The 22,630-nt window shown below is 34.9% G+C and overlaps 1 protein-coding gene and 1 pseudogene across 2 annotated transcripts; both read right to left on the bottom strand.

The window, feature by feature from the left end:
* Positions 1-3,041: 3,041 nt before the first annotated feature.
* On the bottom strand, positions 3,042-5,681 carry LOC149207228 (serine/threonine-protein kinase-like protein CCR1; annotated as a pseudogene).
* A 197-nt stretch (positions 5,682-5,878) lies between these two features.
* LOC149207227 (uncharacterized) lies at positions 5,879-10,515 on the bottom strand. Of its 2 annotated transcripts, XM_089393868.1 has the most exons (4): positions 10,187-10,515; positions 9,143-9,229; positions 8,957-9,049; positions 5,879-6,283 (listed from the first exon to the last, which is right to left on the bottom strand). In XM_089393868.1, exons 1-4 carry the CDS (start codon positions 10,223-10,225, stop codon positions 6,086-6,088), a joined length of 417 nt encoding a protein of 138 aa, XP_089249994.1. In that variant the 5' UTR covers positions 10,226-10,515; the 3' UTR covers positions 5,879-6,085. The 2 variants fall into 2 exon arrangements, with proteins under 2 accessions (XP_089249994.1, XP_089249995.1); XM_089393869.1 differs by lacking the exon at positions 9,143-9,229.
* Between the last annotated feature and the right edge of the window lie 12,115 nt (positions 10,516-22,630).

Below are 22,630 nucleotides of genomic sequence, written 5' to 3'. Positions count from 1 at the left end.
TTTTTCACGCTAGATTTTGCATCATTTTTTACACCAAACTATGCATCATCTTTTGTGTCAAATTTTGAACCAATATTTGCATCTTATTTTATGACAGGTTTTGCTTCTAGTTTTGTGTCATTTTTTGCATCTATTTTTCATTCTCTTTTGCTTCCTATTTTGTGTCATTCTTTGCTTCCATTTTTGCGCCATCATTCGCATCAAGTTTACACTGTATTTTGAATCCAATTTAATGTCTTTTTATGCATCCATTTTGTGTCAGTTTTTGCATCTAGTCTTACGCCAGATTTTGTATCTAGGCTTACACTAGTTTTTGCTTCTATTTTTGCACCAGCTTTGGTGCCTATCTTTGCACCATCTGTTGAATTTGATTTAGCACCAAATTTTGCATCCATTTTTGTGCCCATTTTTGCATCTTTTTTTGGACCATTTTTTACATCCACATTTACGTTTGATTTGTCTCCATTTTTCCCATCTCATTTTGCACCATATTTTGCGTCATTTGTTTCATCCAATTTTGCATCATTTTTAACACCATCTCTTGCATCTAATGTTACATCATTTTGAGCATCCAAATTTGCATTTATATTTGCATCTTATGTTGAGTCATGTGTTGTGTCCACCTTTGCATCTTATTTTGTGTCTAATGGTACATTCAATTTAGAGCCATTTTTTACGTCTACTTTTGTATTTGTTTTTGCACCAAGTTTTGCATCCAATTTTAAGCTATTTTATGCCCCTTTTTGCACCATTTTTTGTGTCTACTTGTGTCCAATGTTGCACCATTATTTACACCCACTTTTTCATCCAATTTTGCATTTTTTTGGTGTCTAGTTTTACATCGTTTTCACCATCCAAATTTGCATCTTTTTTTGCCTCATTTTGTGTCCACATTTGCATATAATTTTGTGTCTGAGTTTGAGCCTAAATTTGCATTTGATTAGGAATCATTTTTTACATCGAATATGGCATCCTTGGTTTCACCTTTTTTCAGCCCCATTTTGCATCTTGTTTTATGTCTTTTCTTACATCTTTTTTTTTTCCTTTTTTGCGCCCAAGTTTGCATCCCAAATTTACACCATTATTTGCATCATCATTTGGCATATTAATTTGTAACGTTTTTTTCTTCTTTTTAACGCTCAACTTTGCATCTTATTTTACATCTAGTTGTTGTCTTTTTTTGCATCTAATTTGGTGCCCATTTATGTGTCCTTGTTTTTGCCCAATTTGATATCCTTTTGTATGCCATGTCTTGTTCCCTTCTTTGTGTCAACTATTGCACAATTTTTCACTTCTAATTTAAAACACTTTGTATGTCAATTGTTTGCATTTTGTATTAATTCCTAGTTTAACATCCAATTTTACTTTCAATTTTGCATCCATGGTTACATCCGCATTTGACTTCTTATATAGAGTATATTTTTCTTTACATATATGACCCCCTTTATAGATTCATAGTGAAATATAAAGAATAATATACATATATAGAATGATACTACATTGAAAACCATAATCGTATATTGCGATTAGAAAGTCAAAATATAATATTCGAAACCATGCTAAATATGACATTACAAACCTTAAATGTCAAAGGGAGAACTTAGAAGTTGGAAATTAAATGACCATAGCCATTCCGAAGACCATGTCTATAGAGACGTTAAAAAACCATGGTCAATGCCAAATTAGGAGGCCGGAAGGCAAAAACAAAAATAAGAAAATACCAAATCGTTGCTAACATTACATGTAGCAAGAATAAAAGAAGCACTTCTTCCCCATAGACGCCTTACAAAACGATGCGTGATACTATAATTTAAATGTGGAGATTAGCTAGGCTTCGCTTCCTCTCAAACAACCTGAAATTCGAGATTTTGCCTAAAATAAGACATTCAAATCCAAAATTTGAAAAATGTTCTATCAGTTTAGTTCAAATACGATAAGAAGACTAAATATGGAACACTCATCCCATAAAAGTATCCAAACTGGAATTCATCAGAAACAAAACATATTATAAATAGAGACTTTAGGATATAAGTATTTTTAATGAGGCTTTCTGACAAAGTTATCCAAGGGAATTGCTTCCTTGCAATAGTTGCAATCATGAAATTGTAATTCCAAAGGGAAATGTAATATGATAAAAGATCATGAGTAACATTTTTTAAATTGTTGTCTAGCCTTTAGTGACTTTGAAGTATAAATCTCAAGATGAAGGTTGGAAATCAGAAAAAGAATATTTTGAATAAAATACTTGGTCTGTGTCCATGAGAGCATGGTTTACCATGTATAAAGCCTCAAATAGGAAATGCAGTCAGCGCTTATATATTAAATGGGCAAGTGGCCTGTAATGCCTTTTGGGAGGAACCTCATTATGGTTAAAGTGGCTTTAAACATGGTCAATTTGGAGACAATTTCAAGCAAATGAATGTGAACAGGGAATCTCTGTTATAGCTTAAACAATGTTTTATAGCATTACTAACGTGTTGTTAATAATAATTATAAATACGTTCATACAAGTGAATGTGAACATGTAATCTGTACTATAGCTTAATGAGTATAAATACAATAGATGATACATACTGACAAGCTAGGCATAATGTTTTTCGATTTTGTTTCTCTATGATTACCCATGCAATGATTATAATAAATTAAGACTGAGATTTGTATACCCAACAACATGCTATGCTTAAAACTTGCATCATTTTTGGCATACATAACAAAAAAATCCGATGTTTACTCAAACTCATTGTTACAATAAACAGCTTACTGTTCTTGGTCTTTAGAACTATTACAAGAACAGTGCAATACCTTTTGATTGTGAAGAAGAATGAATACAAACACTCAAATTGTACAGAACAAGCAAAAAAACAAGGACGCATTCTCTGGTACAATGTCCTAAAGAGTAAAAAGGAAAATGTCAATACCAGGCAGATGAGATGCTATTTGAACTTGAATTTTAGACAAAAACACCCCAGCTGGCTTTGCCCTCGAGGAAAAATAATGTTCAAGAAATAATCTTCAATTTGTCAAGAATGCTCGCAATCGTAGATAGAAAAGCAATACTAAGAGCTAGTTCTGACGAGTTGCTCCAACCATGTAGCCACATCTGACATGGTTGGTCTTTCGTTTGGGTCTTGCCTCACAGAAAGCTATGCAATATCAGCCATTCTGAGCAAAGGTTACACATTTCGTGGTAAATCCACACTACGGTCTAGGATGACTGCTGCCTTTCCCTGGCTGATCATGGGTGCTGCCCATTCGACAATATTGGGTGGATCAAAATCTGTATCATGTGCTTTTCTCCCACTCAGAATCTCTAACAAAACCACACCAAAGCTGTATACGTCACTCTTCTCTGTAAAATTCTGAGACTTGTAGTAATCTGGATCAACATAGACAGCATCCCCTTTCTGGATAGGGGAAGGAAGACCTCTTTCTCCAGATATAGTTAACCCAAAATCTGCAACCCTGGCTCCCCATTCTCCATCCAAAAGAATATTGGAGGCCTTAATATCTTTATGGATGATCGGAGGCGATGCATCTTTGTGAATGTACTCAATGCCTCGTGCTGCTTGCATGGAGATTCTCAACCTCAATGTCCAACTGAGAGGAGAGAGATCTCCATGCAAATGATCGTGAAGAGTTCCATGAGGCATGAATTCATACACAAGAAGCCTTTCCCCCATCTCCTCACAATAGCCCAACAAATTAACCAAGTTGTCGTGGCGGAGTTTGCATATAATTTCAAGCTCTGTTTCAAAATCTCTACTGTTGCTATGGATTCTTCGAGCTGCATTAGCTCTTTTAACAGCAGCCTGTCTTCCATCTGGAAGAACAACTTTATAGACAAATCCATAGCTTCCTCGACCCAATTCGTTGAACTCTTTGAACCTATTTGTAGCATCTCGAAGCTCTGCAAGAAGGAAGGCTTGCATCTGTATTAAGTCATTTGCAGTAGGCCAAGAAGTGGTAATTCCAGACGAGGGTGTTTGGACATTAAGATTTGGCTGATTTTCAGTATCTGGTTGCCCTATGCAAAAGGCACATTCATTTTGCCCCCTTTTTCTCCTTATTATCAAACAGAGAACAAAGCCTCCAATGAAAGCTAAAACAAACCCACAGGAAATTGACACCCCTAGAATAGTAACAAGATCCATATGCCGCTCCTTTTGCTTTGCAATACTTATTTGCTGTTGCTCAGTTAAACTAGATGGAGAGACTACAGAGACAGGTCCATGAAACCCATCTCCACAAGCTTCTTGACAAGAACTATTTCGACATAGAGAGCATGCCGTGCAGACACGATCAGCATTCTCAGAACAAAGATCTGAGAGAAAAAATCCATTTGGGCAATTCTCCACACAAGGGGAACAGATCTGCTCTTCTTTCTGAAGGCACAAACTCATCAAATCAGGCAATCCCATACCACTAGCATTGAAGAAAAACTCCCCACTATGACAAGGCTCCCTGCTGCACAATCCTGGGCTGAAAAGCTGCAAAGGAGGATTATAACCTGATCCATTTCCCCAACAATCCACGATCAAGTTATCTTCCCTAATGCCACAAGTCACGATATTTGTGGAAGCTATGCCCAGAAACCCGACATCTTTTGGAATTGAAGACTGATTGAAACTTCCCCAGCATTCCACTCAATGATTATCTTGGCGGATACCACAAGAATGTTTTGAGCCTCCTGCGAGGGCTATAAACCGAGTTTTCTCTGGTGGGCTTCTCTGGTTCATGGAATTATCCCCCCAGCATTTGACTTCTGAAGTTGTTTTCACAATTCCGCAGACATGATTTCCTCCAGATACAAGGTTTTGAAATTTGTAGGGGGGAGGGGCAGTGATATTGAACTGTGGAGATGGCGATCCCCAACAGAATGCCATTCCGTCCTGGTCTAATCCACAGGTGAGATCATCGCCTGCAACAATGGATTGCAGGGCGATATTGGGATGCGGCCAGAGTGATCGGTATAAGGATCGTTGTTTTGTTGTATTTTTCATAGACCAACAGTCCATCATACCGGGATATTGATCCAAATGACTACGGATTCCACAAGCATGGTTTTGCCCAGATTCAATATTCGAATAACGCCTGTTTTGGTTACTTGGGGGCACAAGATTAGTACCTGTTTCGTTGTTCATCCAGTAAAATGGTCTGAAAGTGTTAGCCTGCAATCCACAAAGGAATCCACCTCCACCGGAGAGTGCAGCCAGAGATGGGCTTGAAGTAGCATCGGTAGCTGGTGAAGTGTTGTTTCTCCCCCAGCATGTTATATGCTGCTTCCCACTTGCATCAATGGTACAGAACACGTTCTCGTCTCCGAAGGATGCTGCTATGGGAGACATGGCTCCATTTCCACACACGCTGTCAATGCAAATGAGCAGAAAACAGATCAATACTGGTCCATAGATACTGCTACATGACCACCCACATGACTGAAATTGCCCTGATAGGCCGAGCGATCGCTCAAAAAGAATGGGAAACAACAGTAAAAATATGTTGCCATGCTAAGAGATGCTAAGAGGGCAACTCAATCGATATTTGGAAAAAGCAGTCACACTTCAAAATCAACGGTGGAAAGTGTCTCCCCTGATCCAACGGAGCAGGGTAAAAGTGTTTTATATTGATAATGTGTTTTGGCAGTGTTTCAACAGGAAAAAGCTGTAAAAATATCTTGCCATGCCACAGAGGTGAAAAGCAACTCAACTGATATTTGGAAAAAGCAGTGACACTTCAAATCAACGGTTGAAAGTGTCTCACTTGATCGAACGGAGGAGGGTAAAAGTGTTGACAATTGTTGATGCATAAGAAAGGCCTATCGGCCTAAAAATAGCAACATAATACTAATAAAATCAGTATTATTTTTAATCAAAACAACTAAAATTCAAATATGATTAACAAATCAAAATATTTCATGAATATCATTATTCTACGATAAATTAACAACATACATAAATCAAACTCATCGTATGATTACAAAATCAAAATGTCTCATTGATATAGGGTAAATTCACAACACCCATCTAAACATAACAATGTCATTCTACACAATAATTTCTTCATAAAAAACAATGCATGTGCATGCCTAGCTACCACCACCAAGATCATCCTCATGATCATCTTGACCATCCTCATTACTCTGATCCACATCATCACCAACACCGCAACTATCATCATCATCTCCTCCTTCACCACCATCATCCTCATCCTCATCCTCATCATCTCCTGATATATGTTGAACATAATTTGGATCATCGTCTTGGCAATCATTACCTATAGCATTCTGACAAAAAAAATCAATATTACATGTTAGTATTAATTACATAACACAACGCATGTTTTTGTTATACAATGTTAACCATAAAATGAGGTAAGATATACTAGCAATTGTCCCAAAAGGTACAAAGAGAGGCCGATAGAATTATTAAATTGGAATTGTTGAATTTTTCTAGAAGAGTTAATTGGTTTGTGGAAAACCTTGTTTTCTTGAACTAGATCATTGTGCAATTACTTTTCAGGAACACATTGAATGTCTTATTTCATTTTAGAGTAAGTTAATTACCCAAAATCAAGAGGTTAAGTTAATTACCCAAAATCAAGAAATCTGATGTGTAGAGATGATGACGCTATCATTTGACAATCACAACGTTGGGAGAATACGGTTGGATTTGGTTTCATGAATGAGTTTCAGATTGATATTAATATTTTGATCTCACATTGCTTTGGTACTCTAGAGTCTACACTGCTGGTAATTGTAGTGAGTTGTGTCTCTGTGTATCTGCGAAAGCCTGCATGCATTTGAGATTGGAATTAACTTTTACTGGGTGCTGCCTATTCTAAGTGAATTAATTTCTAATCATTTTTCAGTTTTATAGGATGAGTCACATGACATGACCTTGTAATTGGGATTTTTAATTCTCAGCACTCTGTTTATACTATATGACTCAGTACTAAATATAACCGAACAACTCTAACTGTAATTTCATGCAGACGGTATCAGCAGAGGCTCATGAAATGTATGATACAGCATTGGCAGGATTGACATATTGGTGCCCCGATATGAATATATATCATGATCCCAGATACGTCAACCGAGGAAGACACTCAAATCAGTTAGGCTTAGAAAATAGTTCTAGAATTGACTACATAAAATTTGAGAGGAAGAGTACAGGGCAGTAATCAATTTGTATCTCTTTGGAGATATATTTCTAATATTATGTGTAAATTGAATATACTATAAGGCAGTAATATATATTATTTTTGATATATATTTCTAGTATTATGTGTAAATTGAATATATCATAAGGCAATAATATATATTATTTTTGCGATACATTTCTAATATTATGTGTAAATTGAATATACTAAAATGCAGGAAAAAAAAAATTATAAAAAGATTTAGTAATTCACATAAGTACTTTAAAAAGTATTACCACACAATTACAAGCAACCAAGAAACTTGTTAAAAATTAAATTTCATAAATAATAAAATACTCCTCCGGAGATATTACTGCATGGCAGTAATCAATTTGCATCTATTTTGCGATATATTTATAATGTTACGTATAAATTGAATATTTTGAGGGAACTCTCATCTATTATGCGAATCTTTGCAATTACAAATTTTTTAAATGGGTTAATAAAATCAAGATTAAAACAAATCTATGCGTACCTAGAGTTGTAGAGTTGTAACTTGGGGGTAGAGATTGAGCTGTAGAAACATCAGGCGGAATAGAACAGAGCTCACGTCACAAAACAATATATGCGGCTGTGAATTCTTGATAGCAAAGTCCAAGGACATACACTTCAAAGCACATTGGAATGCTGGACTGGGTTCTAATAACAAAGCAGAGGCTATGGTTTTTCTGGATGATGTGGTTTATATAATTTCTCAATATCTCAAAGATCCATATTTATGGGATACAAGATTATTCTGGATCATATAAAAAGCAAGGCTCAGATTAATCAACCTGCATTTCTTGGTTGGTTAAACAAAATTAGTTGGTTAAAAAAAATTCAATGCTTCTGGACTTAACCAGAGAATACCCAAACAATCATACTGGCAGAGAACACAACCAGATTGCAGACAAGCTCTAAAAAGAAATCTGCTAAATATCATGGGAGAAGTGCAGCTGGATATAATCATGGAAAACAAGAATATTGGCACAGTGGAGTGTACGTTTCCTACATAGTCAATTCATATCGTCTATAATCCCCTCTTTTTAACAACAGTTTTGGTTTTTTTTGGTATGCTACAGGATGTCGACATCAGATGGAGTCTTAAATATTACAAGTACTCTATGCATATGGGTTATTATGATTTCAACATTAGTTTAGCAATGGAGTTTAGTTGTTTGGAATTATCTTTTACTCACCTGCTACTCACTCTCATGCAGCTCTTATGTGGTTTATTTACAGCGTTATGTACATGACTGTATTTGTTCTTTCATAAGGAACTGGCTGAACTTACATTCAGGATTATCTGGGTTTATTCTGATAATTCTGGTATATATAATGCCATGATGTACATGGTCTATGTGATTAATACATATATAGCTTTCTTCATGCTGGAGAAAAAGAACATAGCTCACGTCTATGACTGTAAGAGAAATCGCAACCTACATTATCACAAACAAGAAACGGGAAACTAAAGGACAAGATGATAAAAAAAAACATTAAAATTACTTTAAGAACTCATTTACCAGAATACCAAGTATTCCAAACCGATTCTTCTTCCTAGCAATTTTATTATATTCATGAAAAGTCAACAATATATTAATGAACTATTGGCTTTAGCATGCAACAAAACAACAACAACAAATTAACAATTTAATGAAAGTGTTGACAATTGTTGATGCATAGGAAAGGCCTATCGGCCTAAATATCTAATAGCACTAAAAAATAAAATGAAAATATGGTTCAAAAGTATATTGGAAATCCAACTAAGATTACATACCATAGAGTCCATCCAAACAACAAATTCAACCCATCTCTTTTGCTGCAGCACCTCCTTTTCCAAATGATTTGGAGGTCTTCCATATTTTAGTTCCTATCAATCAGTAAATAGGGAGAAATTAGATAACAATGACTTTCTTCTAGTACAAAATTTATTAAAAAAATATCACATGTTTAATATACTTACAAAGGTTGTTATCAGTGCTTTTAAACCTTTCTGGCCACTACGATGAGTGACTTTTGTCTTGGTTAACCTCGCCTTGGATGCCTTGTCCTTAAACATAAACCAATTCAATTTATTTTCACACAAATACATGTCTAAGATACTTATAAGTATTAATACATTCTAAATAATGTTTAATGAAAAATTCAATACCTGAATGCTCTCATTGCTGGCTTTTCTTTGTGCATCTAACTTCTCATATGATTTTACAAGTTCTTTCCATACTTTAAAAGGTATGTCAATAGGTCTTTGTTTCAGTCTTTGATCTTGAGGCATTTTTTTAACTTTTCTTGTTTGGTTGCAACGAAACCTCTTACAATTGAGCGACATTTGCAATTTTATCTTCTTAACCGACCAATCGGTACCAAATTCATTCTCTATGTCTTGTACCACCATCTTTTTTAGGTGAAGTGGAATCTTGGAGAATGTGAGGTGAAGATGATCTCTAAATCGTTGAAGGCAGGAGTCCTTTAGCCTATTTAAGAATTGTTTTCCTGCATCTGTCCTTCTTATCTCCCCTGAGACAGGGTCATACTCTATCTTGGTACCTAAACTACCAATAGATGATGCATAAGCTGAGGATGAACAAGAATTTGCAGTCCCAGGAGTTGCCATCACACAAGATGTTTCAACACAATGTTCTTCATTATTGGTGTTTGATGTCAATAACACTTTTTTCGATTTTTTTCTTGATCCAAGAGAGGATGGGGAACTAATGGATTCTCGTAAAGCTTGTTGATTACCTGGACCTAGTTGATTAGCTTCAGGGGATTTTGTCTTAAGAAAATGGATTAGGGATTCAGCATCCAAAGCTTGAAGTTTTTTGAGTCCTTCTATCCCAAAAACATCTTCAAGCAAGGACTCCGTTATCGGATTCTTTCCCTGTCCAAATTTCAATGATTTACCACAAAGTATAATTATAAAATTATAATTCTAACTTCAAACCTTAAACAAAAAATAAAACATATTATATTATGCAATTATTCTATAAAAACAAAGTAAGCTTACCTTTTCCGATCCACTTGCACCTCCTTCTCCACTTGCCATATCCTCAAAGTAGAAGAGATCGATAGAAAAGGATGTTCTCCCTTAAAAAACAAAGGATTGAAGGTGAATAATCTCAAAATGGCTCTCTAGGGCGGAATTTGCAAACAACTTAGTTAAAAATCCAAGTGACAATTTCTATTTTGACAATTTCTTCCTTTCTTGGAATCAGATTCTCCAGTGCTAAATGATAAAATGGTTCAGCTCTTATGCTGTCATGTATATAAAAGACCTCATGCCATTGTTCCCCCCTTCATGTTTTTTCCTAAAAAAACATTACCCTTTTTACATAATTACAAAATATAAAAAGCAGCTGATTTTTACATACTTACATAATACAAACAGCAGATTTTTAGCAATTAGAAATTAGATTTACCAAATTTCCAAATGTTTTTTATCTAATTACAGAACATAAACAACAGCAGATTTTTACATAATTACATAATACAAACAGCAGCAGTTTTTACCAATTAGAAATTTCTAATTGGTAAAAATCTGCTGTTGTTTGTATTATGTAATTATGTAAAAATCTGTTGTTGTTTATGTTCTGTAATTAGATTAAAAAACATTTGGAAATTTGTTAAAAATCCAATTTCTAATTGGTAAAAATCTGCTGTTGTTTATAAAAGACCTCACTCAAAAACAGTAATAAAAGACTTCATGCCATTGTTTTTCCCACTTCATGTTTTTTTCTAAAAAAAAACATTTCTCTTTTTAACATCAGCATATTTTTATATAATTACATAATACAAACAGCAACAGACTTTTACCAATTAAAAATTAGAAAAAAATTAATTTTTAATTAGAAATTTGATAAAAAACTAATTTCTAATTTGATAACAATCTAATTATAAATTAGATAAAGATGATGTCCTGGCATCACCCATCCTAGTTAAAAGAAAAGCAATAGATCTTTACCAATTAGAAATTAGAAAGAAATCTAATCTATAATTTGATAAAAATATCATTTCTAATTTAATAAAAATATAATTTCTAATAATGCCCTAGCATCACCCATCCTAGTAAAAGAAAAAGCCTGGTAAAAGGCAAACCCTAAAAACAGCTGCTAAGAAAAATCTACTAGTAAAAATTTATAAAATATTACTAAGGGACTAAGAAGGTGTTGTTCCTAGAAGGAAGAAGTCTATGCTCGAGAGTTGGTGATGCCTGCATGTTGGTTGGGAGGAACAAGCACTCTCCAATAGATTTCCCAAAGGAATTTGTAAGTTTTTATTTGTGCTTAATAACAGACTTAAGATTATTTTGAAGTGGTATATTGGTTTGTTTTGATAGCAAGGTTATTTTGGTCAAATCATTGTTGCGGTATTTAAAATTACATGAAACTTATATGAGTTTATTATCTGCATTAGGATTCCTTGGAAATCTACCCTTGTGAAAACCTTAATGCTGTAATATCTGCCCATTGTGACTTGAATTAATGTTTGGATCTTGATGCTGAAATGACACAGTTGTGTCTTTGCCTACAGTTAAACATATATATTTTGTAATATTTTACAATCGTTTCTGGGGTTACAAAATTTCCTCTCTCCATCCCTACCAATGATGTTGGTATCCAGCTATGCCAATGATGCTGGTATTGGAGTTACCCAACACAATGCTAGTTGTTATGCATATCTCATCAATATGGATTATTAGAAATTTGTTCCACTGGTTGTGGGTGTCAATAGCCCACTAATGGTGTTATGGGTTGCAATCGGATTCAGTCGTTGCTAATTCACATGCATGGGGAACTTGAACCTCTGTAGCTGATGGGGAGCATGACCTCACTAGGGCAGGCTTTCTTATCTACTCTCCACTGTGTCTTGAGTAGTTTGCACCAAATATTCATGGTCCAATACTGGGTGATCATGAGTTGTTTTGCTAAACATATTGAAGGCCAACCCTTTGTTTTGCAAAAAAGTGATGCACTGAATGATAGAAAACCAAGCATACTGTAATTCTCGTTTATGTTTCACTGACAATTTCCATAAATTGCAAGAAGTACTTATTTATTTGCGGTTTGTAAGTCACTTACTGTTTCTTTATCAAATGAAATATAATTGATATCTCGTCTTGCAGAAATAGTACTACATCCATGGTTTGTAAAATGATCACTGATTTATATCAAACCTCAACACTCTAGGAAAGCAATGGAATCTATGACATCATCTCTAAATTTGACACCACGGTAATAGAATTGGCAGTAACAACTTACCAGGCAACTCTGCTATTGCTGTTCAATGAAGCTACAAAGCTGAGCTATGTAGAAATTAAATTTCAATAAATTTGGAAGATGAAGATCTTATTCAATTTCTGTATTTAGTTTCATGTGGCAAGAACAAGATTCTTCTAAAGGAACCTAGCACTGCAACCATATCTACAAGTGATAATTTTGAATTCAATCCTCCCTTTTCGCACAAGTTGAAAAATATTAAGATTCCACTTACAGATATGAATGCAAATGAGAGGAACAGAGTGATCGAAAATGTAAAAGAAGACAGACATTTCTAAATAGATTCAACAATAGTTCTCATCATGAAGGCTAGAAAAATCTTACCTCAGCAACAACTATTGAGCGAGTGTGTTGAATAGCTCCAAAGCACATTCAAGCCCGAACTTAAAGCAATAAAATCCACAATTTAGGACTTGATCTCAAAGGAGTACCTGGAATGTGACAATGAAAACAGTAATTTATTGAGATATATAGCCTAGTATCACTAATTGAGATGCAAGTTGAAAACAAATCTGTAATGCAACTTATGGTTAATTTTGTTTTATTTTAGAGAAATAAAACATATCACAGATTGGATTTTCCATGTGAGTTTGATTGACTAACATAGAAATACTTTGTTTTGCAATAGAGGATAGAAATACATAAACTAACCGTGGCAATTCATTGCCAAAATTGTCAACTCCCCCTGATTCAGTCACTAATGGAGACTGCAGAGCATTTTGAAATGGTGTGCCAGTAACAACCTTATCATTATCTTATGTAAGCTCACGATTTGTCAATGACGTACTACATTTTGGTCCAAATAATGTGTACAAGCAAGGATATATATCATGGCCCTCAGTATGTCCAAGAGTCTTCAGTGGTGTGTCGAATGATTCCATCCTCTGTTCCAGTGTAGGTGATGACATATTCTGTGAAACAAATTGTTTACTTATCTCTTGAAAGGAAAAAATGAAAAAATGTCACACATACAGTGCACCAACTGTGTACTATGTTCCTTAAGATGAATCTGATAAAGAAGATGAAAAAATATGAAGTTCATACATAATTTAGCTTACCTTTTCAGAATCCATCGCTGCTGTTTCATTTTCTTTGTGTAGATTCTATAACTTCCATAAACTAAGTTGTCCCACCAACCCATAGGAACATTCATATCAGCCAAAATAGTAGAACCTTCAGCTACTTCTCCAGATTCTACAGGATTTTCTGTAAGGAGATTACTTTCAAAATGCTCTGTCCCTTCCAAAACCATAGCATCCTTCTCCATGACAGACACGTAGTCTCCGAGTAGGACATGCAGTGACGAATATTTAGTCTCTGATGTCACATCATTTTCTATAAGCTCAAGCTTTTTCACTGGGGTATCATATTCTAGTCCCTCAACATGTTCAAGCCTCTTCAATGGCTTATCCAGGGAAAGTTGTTGTTTGCACACACCTTGTCTTCTAGAAGAGATTCATTCATACTTAAACAAGGGGATATATTGTAACTTTTTCTAAGTTCTGAATTTTTGGATGGAATACTGGAGTCCAGGCCAAATAAGGTGCTTAAACAAGTTGATATATTATATCCTGGCGTAACCTCATGGATCCTCAACGGAGTATCCAGTTGGGAAGGTTCCTACTTGCTCACCACAATCTGTATATTTTCTCCAACTTCGAAATTTTGGGTCTCTCCAGCTTCCTGGCCATTGTTTCCCTCAATTTTGGCAGGGTCAATGAATCCCTCATGTTTTCTGTTGTTGTCCATATCAAACAATTTTTCTCTAATTGGACCTGCAGCAGTTATGCCATCAACAATAAAAATGCTTTCCTGGCATGCTCCATCTTCAACTTCATTCTTTTCCGCAGCTATATTATATCCCTCTGTAACCTCACGAGTCATCAAAGGATTATCCAATCGGTAAAGTTCCTGCTTGCAGGCAGCTTCTGTAACAATCTCTGAGATATTTTCTGGAAGAGAATCATCAATACCTGAACAAAATAATGCATCATTACTCTCCATAAGATTTGGCTTATCTAATGGATCACTAAAGTCAGTTACCAAAAAAAGAATTCAAGCAAGAAGACATATCAAGGCCTTCTGTAAGCATAGGCACCTTCAATGGAGTATCCATGTTAGAAGGTTCCTGGTTGCTGGCCACTGTGTCTACTTTCACAAGTTGTATATTTTCTCCAACTTTGAATTCTTGTGTCTCTTCAGCTCCATTCTGTACAGATTGTTCCTCCTGGTCATCCTTACTACCATACTTGAAACAAGTCATTCATACTACTGAAATGGAGCAGCCCTGCTGCTAGATAAAGCTCAAACTTGATGAAGATCTTCTTACTGTTATTCAAAACTTTTTGCAGGGTTATGATTTGAAACCCTGCTTCAACTGAAACCCCAAGTGTAGAAGATAGTTTTGATTTTGAAATGCTAATAGTATAGACAGTGGATGTCAACAATATCACTGACTGCCAGAACAATCTGCCCATGCATATGCTCTTCCTTGCTTATGATATTGAAGATAGGCAAAGGAAATTATACCAATGAGATAGATCAATGCTTCAGAGAATGAAGATCGGTGGATACCCCTAGACTTATTATGGAGATTGAAGACACAGCAAAAGTCTGACATTCCTTAGAAGTGAAGTCAGATGATCTTTGGTATCATAGAGATTTGTTCCTTTCACTTCTTCATAGGCACCTTACTAGCTAGTGCCAGTGATAAGTATCAGTGAGTGAGAAGTATTTGCGATAGAGGATGAAGAAGATTTCCAGGTCACTTGCAAATCACTCACCCAGTTCTACCTTCAAGAGGAGGGACTTTAGATAATGCATGGTTTCTGTGCCACAACTCATCACAGGGGAGAACACTGCTCCACTCATGCTACTGTTCCTTAAATTTTGTTTTATGTTTCAGACAAGGAGTTCCATCCCTTCGTCTACAAGGAAATAACATAAAGTGGCGATGGATCGATATAGAAGTTGAAACTATTAGGATCTAAAGGAGTGGTGGTTTTATCCACTACTCTAGCTAGTGCCTAAAAAATATAAAATTTGGGTTTGGTGGTTGTGAATTCCATTGTCGCTGAAGGTAGGTATAGCCTAATTTTGTGTCCACCAGAAACCTATCAATTATTTTTGCTATACTCTCCTTACCCTTCCTTTCATTACACCAATCTTACAAATAGCATGCACTTTCAGAACCTAACCACATTTTTCCAGTGTAAGTGAACACCTAGGATCAATTTCTTCTTTAGCTTTAATGGGCTTCTTCCCCTTACCTTTGTTGGTAGCAATGTTTTTGATGTCGACAAATCAAACTGTAGTCAAAGAGCCCCCAACTCCAATGCTTTTTCAGACTGGTTATGATTTGAAACCCTGCTTCGACTGATACCCCAATTGTAGAAGATAGTTTTGATTTTGAAATGCTAATAGTATAGACAGTGGATGTCAACAATATCACTGACTGCCAGAACAATCTGCCCATGCATATGCTCTTCCTTGATTATGATATTGAAGATAGGCAAAGGAAATTATACCAATGAGATAGATCAATGCTTCAGAGAATGAAGATCAATGGATACTCCTGGACTTATTATGGAGATTGAAGACACAGCAAAAGTATGACATTCCTTAGAAGTGAAGTCAGATGATCTTCGGTATCATAGAGATTTGTTCCTTTCACTTCTTCATAGGCACCTTACTAGCTAGTGCCAGTGAGAAGTATCAGTGAGTTCTGAGGGAGCAACATATCTTTTCTTACTATGCCAACTATATGCCCTAGACTTGAATCTAAACGGCGAATTGTCAACAATGGTGTCTTGTCACTTAGTTTTGATTTTGAAATGCTAATAGTATAGACAGTGGATGTCAACAATATCACTGACTGCCAGAACAATCTGCCCATGCATATGCTCTTCCTTGATTATGATATTGAATATAGGCAAAGGAAATTATACCAATGAGATAGATCAATGCTTCAGAGAATGAAGATCAGTGGATACTCCTGGACTTATTATGGAGATTGAAGGCACAGCAAAAGTATGACATTCCTTAGAAGTGAAGTCAGATGATCTTTGGTATCATAGAGATTTGTTCCTTTCACTTCTTCATAGGCACCTTACTAGCTAGTGCTAGTGAGGAGTATCAGTGAGTTCTGAGGGAGCAACATATCTTTTGTTACTATGCCAACTATATGCCCTAGACTTGAATCTAAACGGCAAATTGTCAACAATGGTGTCTTGTCACTTAAAAAGAAACTCAACAGTGCCTTGTGGATCTTAAATTCAACGAGTTTATTTATGCTGGTCTCTGTAAGATTACAGTCTTCATTAGGAGTTCTTTCCATGGTCATATAAGATGATGCCATTTGATGCTATTGTTTAGATTACATATAAACATCGAATTCTCAACAATGGTGTCTTGTCACTTAAAAAATACTGAACAGTGCCTTATGGATCTTAAATTCAACATGTTTATTTATGCTGGTCTCTGTAAGATTACAGTCTTCATTAGGAGTTATATCCATGGTCATATAAGATGATACCATTTGATGCTATTGGTTAGATTACATATATATGGAGTATCGATTCCATATTAACTATGCATCAGTGCCAACATATGTCGCAGAGAAGCAATGTAGATTCATTCAAACTAACTTTGTTATAGAGGAACGTGTTAGTCAACCTGTGTGTTAATTTTATACATAATGCAGAGGAACAAAGTCTTATACATCGTGAGCCATATGAACTGTGTAGAGCCAAAGACACATCTATATATATACAGAGGATAGTGAGACACATATGTGCAGTGAAGCCTACTATGTCGCAGAGGAACAATGTCTCTATGTCAATGTGATCATTGATGAATGGATGAACAGTGTACAATGTAGTATACAAGAGATGGGAGACTGTAACTGAGAGCAATAACAAGGTCCCTTAAGAACAATAAAGATTTAGAGCGAGAGACTTCCTGTGGCGAGATTCATGTAAAAAAACCTACAAACTTTGTAACCAGTCATTACATCAGAGGGAACAACACATGAGTACTATCATTACTGAGACAATCCATCTTTTATCTGGAACAAAATCATACATATCTTGATGAGAGAACACATTCTTGCAATCTACAAAATCGATTGAAATGTCTGCTTCTGTTTCAAGAATAGAATTAGTTATACCTGAACAAGGGAACATATCATTATTATCTGGAAGCTTCGCTCATTTAATTTGTTCTAGAATTATTGCAGCAAATCATTAGTAGCTGGGTTGTGTCTCTTCAGCTCCGTTCTGTATAGATTGTTCTTCCTCGTCATCCTCTTTTCCCTCAATTTTGTCAGGGGCAATGAATCCCTCATGTTTTCCATGGTTGTCCATATCAAACAATTTTTTTTAATTGGACTTGCATCAGTTATGCCATCAACAATACTAATGCTTTCTTGATATGCTTCATCTTCAACTGCATTCTTTTCCAGAGCTACATTGTAAGATCCACGTTCTACTTGATCACCATCTGTTAAGGAAATTTGAACATTCTTGGTGATCTGCTCAATTATATCTTCCTCCTTTTGAGGAGTTGAACCATACAACTCATTGAGGTTATAAAACTTATTTCCATTGTCTGAAAAGTTGTCTTGATGCACTTCATCCTCTGAAGCTTGAATGTTCTCATATGTTCCTTGAAGTTCGTTGGACATATCTACCTATTCAGGATTTCTCACTTTCATGCAAACTGCATCAGGAGAGCCATCATTTTGCTTTTGAAATATAGTTTCTTCAACATCCTGAGTTTCAGCCATTGAAGCAAGTTCATAATGATCCTTTCTTTGATATACAGAGTCATGAAATCCTTCGCTAGTTTTGGGATCACTCAATTCATCTTCTTGAGCTTCACCATTAACTAGTGAGATGTGACTTTGCTAAACATCATTTAGAACTAAGCTTCTCCTCACTGCATTCCCCAGGTGCTTGACCTTCACTATATGATGCCAGCTGTGACAGATTTTCTAGAGACAAAGCCTAAAGAACCAACCAGTAACTATGTCTAATGGGAGGCAAAAGGTTCCAAGGTATTTTCCAATGTTAAAGGATACAATAACTGTCTCAGATAATCACAAATTTCTTCTGTTAGAAGTGGCTAGCTAACAGAATGTCTACAATTCCTCTGCCCTAGGATAAAATAATGCTAATCTAGCAATAGAGAGTTAGGGCTTATAATAATCCATTCATTAACAATACTGAAAAATAACTCTAAGCACAGAAAGTTTAGGGGATTCCATCAGTTGTTCACATAATGTGTATAAACAGCGCGGACAATGTCAAAGTTGGTGAGGGTAAGTTCAAATGGATCAACTAACCTCTGTGCTGCGTCTTTATAAGCCACACAGATTTGTCCCACTGCCTCCCTGACCCGTGCACTTTCCTTCTCTCCTGCCACCAATAGCTTCAATAGCTTCAATCTAACGATGATCTGGTATTGCTAGCCCTTTTTCGTTCCCATCGCGTCCTTTTCTGTTTTTGGTAATCCTCCCAAGTCCCCTCCTTCCACCTTTTTTCCTATTCCAAATCAGGGTTTTCCCAGAGCAAATGTTCTATGGTCAGCATATTGAAGATGGAGGAGATCCATAGGTTCCAGCGCTAGCCCTTTTTCGTTCCCATCGCGTTTTTTCTGGTTATCCTCCCAATTCCCCTCCTTCCGCCTTTTTTCCTATTCGAAATCGAGGTTTTCTGGAGCGAATCGGGGTTTTCTTGTGCGAATGATCTATGATCAGCACATCAAACATGGGAGTGAGATCCATAGGTTCCAGCACTGGCCTTTTTTTCATTCCCACCGCCTCTTTTTCGGGTTATCCTCCCAATTCCCCTCCTTCCGCCTTCTTTCCTATTCGAAATCGGGGTTTTCTGGAGTGAACGGTCTATGGTCAGCCCATTGAACATGGAAATGAGGGCCATAGGTTCAGGTTCCAGTGTAGTTAGGGCAAGCCAAAAAACAATAATCTATTTATTGGCCATCCATATTTATTTCTTGAAATTACAATAATATGTCATAAATACATAAATAAATATATATACATATTCATTATCTCCAATTAACAATTACACATGAAATAAATAAATCAAATAATTAAATAAATATATATATATATATATTCATCATCTCTAATTTTTTTTTAAAGAACTATTAACTTAACAACCAATTTTAAAATTCTTTTATATTTATTTTTTAAAGAACTATTAACTTAACAACTAATTTTATAATTCTTTTTATATTTATATATATACATATAATATGTATATATATATATATAATTAGTTAGTTATACTTTTATAACTAGTTAATTATACTTTTTTTCTAATATTTATATTTTCTATGTATTTATTAAATAGTTAATACTTTTAGCTATCTATTAACTCAATAACCAATTAAAGATTTAACATATTATTCATCAACTTTGGATTTGGCGAGGATGAATTCTAGCATATTACCAAGTGTGTTTTTTTTCAATTGTAGTTCTTACTTTCATGATTAATTTGGTTGTAATTTTTACTTCCACGATTAATTTAGTCTAAGTTCTCTAGGTAGTCATTAATGATCTATTCAGTGCTATGTGGGGATTTTACTTTTCAACAAATATGAAGTATCTATGTTACATTGGGATCTAGTGACCTTGTTGAAAAACCCTAGCAAACGTCTTTGAAACCATTTACTAGCACTAGTTGAACTTGAGATTTCTCAAAAACTAAAAGGAACAAATAAGGGTTGCTTTGCCAATCCACTCATTACCTAATCCACTTTGGTGATGAAGGGAAACCAACTATAAGATATCAAACACCTTCCCTCATGCACAGTGCATAAAGGCTCTACCCCTGTAAAGGTTTGAACATGTGTTGTTTACATTGTAGTGCCCATAGTTGTACCATTTATACTTTACTCCTGTCTCTTTGGGAGGAATAGATCACTTAGGCATCATTTTAGGATTTATTTATTTATGCAATAATTCTTTTATTCATTATTGACTTAGGTTGGAAATGCCATAGTGTTTTTTTTTCCAATAAGAAAAAAATATTATTTGTGTTTTAATATTAATGCAAAGGTGTAATTTAGATCATCTAACATATATTAAATATGCTTCACATGTATGACATGGTAGTATAATATGTTCAACATCTAATGTTCGTTAAATATTGAAATCTCCATAGGAATCAAACAACGCTATGTTCCTAATGTACATTCAAACTAGATAAGCAACTTGATATCCATGTTAAAAACTAGTATCCAAAATTCAATAGATATGACCCTAATAATCAGAAGTGTAGATCTGCATGAAAAGTTAAGACTTCAACTCGGGTTCAATCATTATCATAAGAGTGTCACAACAATGGTGGAGAATTTCATAATTGAAAATGCAAATACCTAACATGAAAAATAGAATGGTTGAAACAATGGAATAAGAAATAAGACTATAACAATTCCATAGATGACTTTAATAAAAATTGTTATCATTGTTGTGTATTGCAGGTGCTAGGAGAGGCCATGGAAACAAATGAATTTATTTCCAATGAAGACACACAATATGATTTAGGGCATCAGGTACTTGAATATTACATTAATTTATGAAATATAATAAAATGAAATTTAGTTCCTGATCCTTGTTTTCCTAAACCTAGTAATTTATATAGTTTATTATTCAAACTTGAAAAAAAATAATGCATGTCGTTGATTCTTTTAGGTGGAAAATGTGTTTTCAACAAATACAAAGTTGAACCCTTTTACTGTAAAACAACCAAAATATGCACACAAGGGTGGACACCATACTGTTAAAGCACATCGCATGAGAAAGTGGGTGGAAGAAGATATGACAATTGAGTCTACAAATACAATAGAAATTGGTGGCAATGAACAAGAGGTTAGTCATGATGATAATACATGGAATGAATACTTTGATACAATTGTTATACTTTGTGGGTGTTATAAATAAGTTCAGTTATAAATTAATGGACGATATAAGTACATCATATAGTCTAATCTCTAACCTTGGAAAAAATAATGCATGTATCAATTATTTTAGGTTGGCAATGGAATCAGAACAAATGAGGAGTTTAATCATTTTGATAGACCAATACAAATACCTGCATATGGACGTGGCCTACGCCGTACAATTAAATCACGCAAAAAGAAATGGGTGGAAGAGGATATGACAATGGAGTTTGTAAATGAAATAGAAAATCAACATAATGAACAAGAGGTTGGTCATGATGATACTACATGCATAGATGAATAATTTGAGACAATTGTTGTTTTTGGATGTTCCTAAGGTAGAAAATCTAAGAATATGAAATTAATGTGGCTTGTTTTTAAAATAATGTGTTCAAAAATAATATTTTTAATTTATTGTATATATGTATAATGTTGTTTTGTTGAGTAATTTATTGCGTATATCTTTGAAATGGATCCATGTTCTATACAGTAATTGCTATCTAACATTAAATAATGGTTGCATTTAATTATAGGTAAACGATGTTGATGATACACCTATTAATGATCAAGATCCAACTAGACCATTAAGAATTCAACGAGATGATCCAATTCATCCTTTAAACCATACTAGGAGAAGAAGAGAAGCATTGAAGAGAGCACTACCACGTGAAAAATTTGAGGAATTGATGAAATTAGCATACATTGATGACATGCCATCCACTACTCAGAGTAGAGATGTCGATGAAAATGTAATGCATGAAGAAGGATTGAACGAAATGCTCACAAGTTTCTTTGGGGATGGAAACAATGATGAGGGTGATGATCCTATGCATAATAATGATGATGCTGATATAGAGGGAAACTACCGCCAACATAATTATGATGATATCAACATCAATGCATCAATTAAGCAAGCAGCAAAGACAGTGGTGTTCAAATTGGGTGCAAGTAGAACATCCAAGCTTTCATGCACATTAATATTATTGGAAATCAAGTCATTATTTGGTTGGTCAGACAAGAGCTTCACTACCTTACTAAAGTAATTATTTGAATTATTTTTCTAGTTTTGCACTGTCAATTTGTGTCCTCAATTAGAATATAAGTACTAACTTCATTTAATTTAATTTGAGGTGGATTTTACATTATGGTATATAAACAACGTTATAAATGACATTTCTAACGTGTAGGTTTGAAAAAAAACTTGCAGGGCT

This window comes from Pinus tabuliformis, chromosome 1_2 (assembly GCF_031772625.1).
Source record: "Pinus tabuliformis cultivar Carrire ecotype Pingquan chromosome 1_2, CPIR1, whole genome shotgun sequence".
Classification (NCBI taxonomy): Eukaryota; Viridiplantae; Streptophyta; class Pinopsida; order Pinales; family Pinaceae; genus Pinus; species Pinus tabuliformis.
This window is presented reverse-complemented; position numbering and strand designations above follow the sequence as displayed.

Bases quoted from the DNA above. Each gene is read 5' to 3' on its own strand.
- LOC149207227 (XM_089393868.1), bottom strand. From the start codon at position 10,225: ATGGCAAGTGGAGAAGGAGGTGCAAGTGGATCGGAAAAG. The intron at 9,050-9,142 runs GTAAGTATATTA...ACTGATTGATAG, and splicing joins AAGCACTGATAACAACCTTT to GAACTAAAATATGGAAGACC. The intron at 6,284-8,956 runs GTATGTAATCTT...TTTTTTTGTCAG, and splicing joins TTGTTTGGATGGACTCTATG to AATGCTATAGGTAATGATTG.